This window comes from Didymella exigua (genome assembly GCF_010094145.1).
Source record: "Didymella exigua CBS 183.55 unplaced genomic scaffold M421scaffold_82, whole genome shotgun sequence".
NCBI lineage: Eukaryota > Fungi > Ascomycota > Dothideomycetes > Pleosporales > Didymellaceae > Didymella > Didymella exigua.
In genome coordinates, this window is record NW_022984856.1 from 36,221 (window position 1) to 38,714 (window position 2,494).

General features: G+C 49.9%; 2 protein-coding genes across 2 annotated transcripts; both read left to right on the forward strand.

The window, feature by feature from the left end:
- Nucleotides 1-518: 518 nt before the first annotated feature.
- Nucleotides 519-827, forward strand: M421DRAFT_427067 (uncharacterized protein; the record flags this gene model as incomplete). The annotated part of the gene is made up of 1 exon (XM_033594569.1): nt 519-827. A coding segment is annotated over one exon (309 nt), but the record flags the coding sequence as incomplete, so codon positions are not given.
- A 657-nt stretch (nt 828-1,484) lies between these two features.
- Nucleotides 1,485-2,082, forward strand: M421DRAFT_10675 (uncharacterized protein; the record flags this gene model as incomplete). The annotated part of the gene is made up of 2 exons (XM_033587133.1): nt 1,485-1,617; nt 1,880-2,082. The coding sequence occupies 2 exons, from the start codon at nt 1,485-1,487 to the stop codon at nt 2,080-2,082; spliced, it is 336 nt and encodes a 111-aa protein (XP_033442552.1).
- Nucleotides 2,083-2,494: the final 412 nt, after the last annotated feature.

Consider the following 2,494-nt stretch of genomic DNA (forward strand, 5'->3'; position numbering starts at 1 on the left):
GGGCCATCTGCGCGCAATCCATACAGCGCCTCACAGTTGCAACAGAGCGCCTTCCTCTGCTGCCAAGCAGCGCAGCAGGGTGCTGATGACAACCATCCCGACACCACCACCACTACCCCTACCACCACTAGCAGCAGCAGCAGCAACCGTACAAGCTGTAGCTTCATCACCACCAGCTACACCTGGATTAAGAAGCACACTAACCAGCAGCACAGCACCCAGCTCTCTCGCTGGTCTACCCCTTCTGCAGCCTAACCTATATAACGCGCATGCTTAGGCCCAATTATTGCTAAAATAGGTGTAGTGTTAGGGTTGTGCAACCAAATCAGGCCTGCAATAGGGGGCAAACATTGTGTCTTTAACCCCTAATTATACCCCTAAGCTGCACTGCTTGCAGAACATGTTCTATACAAAACCTGCCAAAAATCATACACTCTATCGCGCCGCAACTTTTGTTTCTGCATTTCTTAGCTTACATTGCTACACTTAGGGTTATCTTAGGCATAGAGTTCTGCTAGAACGCACAGCCACCTGCAACAATAACTACAACGCAGCACCGCAAGCAACCGCGCGCAAGCAAGATAACAATCAACAACGTGCAAGAGCGCTTCTGCTATCTCCAGCGCTATCAGGTGCTAATCTGCAAGGAGCACGCTACAGGCATACAGAACGTCGATGTGCATCTGCGCGACCAGCACGGCGTAGCAAGCGAAGAGAGGAAATCAATTGTAGAGCACTGCCGGCAATGGCAGATCGCCGCACCGCAAGATGTTGAGCTGCCTGCGCCGTTGGGGCCGCTGATTGAGCAGCTAGGCGAGCCGTTAGACGTCTATTAATGCAGGATCACTAGCGACTGCGGCTTCTATACCGCAAACAAGATCAGAATGCAGAAGCACTACAACAACGTACACTAGACAGCTTAGAGCAGTAAAGACGTTAGACTCTGTAAGAAGGTTATAGCGCAGACATTCTTCTAAACTAGTAGGCTCTAGCAATACTTTGTTATTAAGGTAGTAGACAATAATTACATACTATCTAACCCCTATAAGATAACAGATGTTGTTAGGGAGTAACTAGCAGAATAGACGCTAACAAAACACGCAAATAAAGAGAAGGCGCAGGTTATAGACACTAAAGTTGTAAAGACAGATAAAACTAGCTAGTTCAAGCGGACAGGCTGGCTAGAGCACTTTGCTGACCACAATCTGATGCATCTTGCGCATCAGACCTGGCTGCCCGATCGAGGTGAGGAGAAGCTGCGGCAGGCAGCGAAGCTAACGGAGCTGCTGGTGGAGAGAAGCGTCAAGGGGCTGTTAACACTTGCGCGAGAGACAAGGCGGTGGCTAAGGAGCGCGAAGCAACAGGAGATTGATCAGCGGCCTATAGCTTAATTACAGAACCTAGAGAGTCAGGCCTACTACGCTGGCTACATGGTTAAATTTGTCTGCTACGCTCTGCGCTTCGTGGCTGACGCAGAGGCAAGGATGGCAGCGCAGGAAGGCGGCAACGAGGGCAGCAACAAAGATGATGAGGGCGACAAGGATGGCTTAGAAGGAGAGGAAGAGGAAGAGGAAGAAGAGGAAGAGAATAACAACAACAACTTCTCTAATACTAACAGTGGCTGACTAGCAAACGTCCTAAGCAGCAGCTAAAGAGAGAAGGACTTAATAAAAGACGCGCAAGAGCTGTTCTGCTAGACAGTTAAGCAGAAGGAGCTCATAGTAACACTGTAGGAGATGTTAGACAGGCAACAATAATCTAATAAGGAGGGCGAAGAAACGTAGGCACAGTGGCATTAACAGCAATAATAATAACAGGAATAAGGATAATTAGGGCAGGGAAGCCGCGTTGCTGCATAGAGACAAGAAAGAGAAGGCAGTCCGCAAGGCAATGCAGCAAGTACTTGGTCAGCAGGACGTTGGGTTTCGATCCGCAGAGCAGGAGCTGGCGCTGCACGCAGTAATCGATGGGCAGACGCCGCTTGTCGTCGTGCTGCTGACTGGTGGAGGCAAGAGCTTGCTGTTTAGCGTGCCGGCTTGCATGGACGACGCTGGGGTGATGGTGGTCGTGGTGCCGTACTGAGCGCTCATTGAGGATCTAGTAGACTGGATGCAGAAGTGCGGCATTGACTGCATGGAGTAGAAGCACGGCGAGAGCAGCCTAGCCAAGATAAGGGCGCGGGGAGGACACCGAACCGCGGCAAAAGAGGCTTAGCGTTAGGGTTTGACCCCTTTTAAGCGATCTGCTTTGGTGGTCCCCCACGTTACCCTAACACCACCAACCCGCCATTACTTTGGGCCTAAATTAAAAAATATCTCATACAAACTCAATTCTTATATACTTTGCGCAGCGACGCTGAGCGTTTTGTCTGTCTATTTAGTAAAACTTAGTGCTGTTATAGTAAGTAGTAGGGTTAGGGTTTCTGCGCGATGGAGCTTGTGTGGGACAGCCAAGCAAACAATTCAGGCAGCAGCGAAAACAACACTGCAAACTC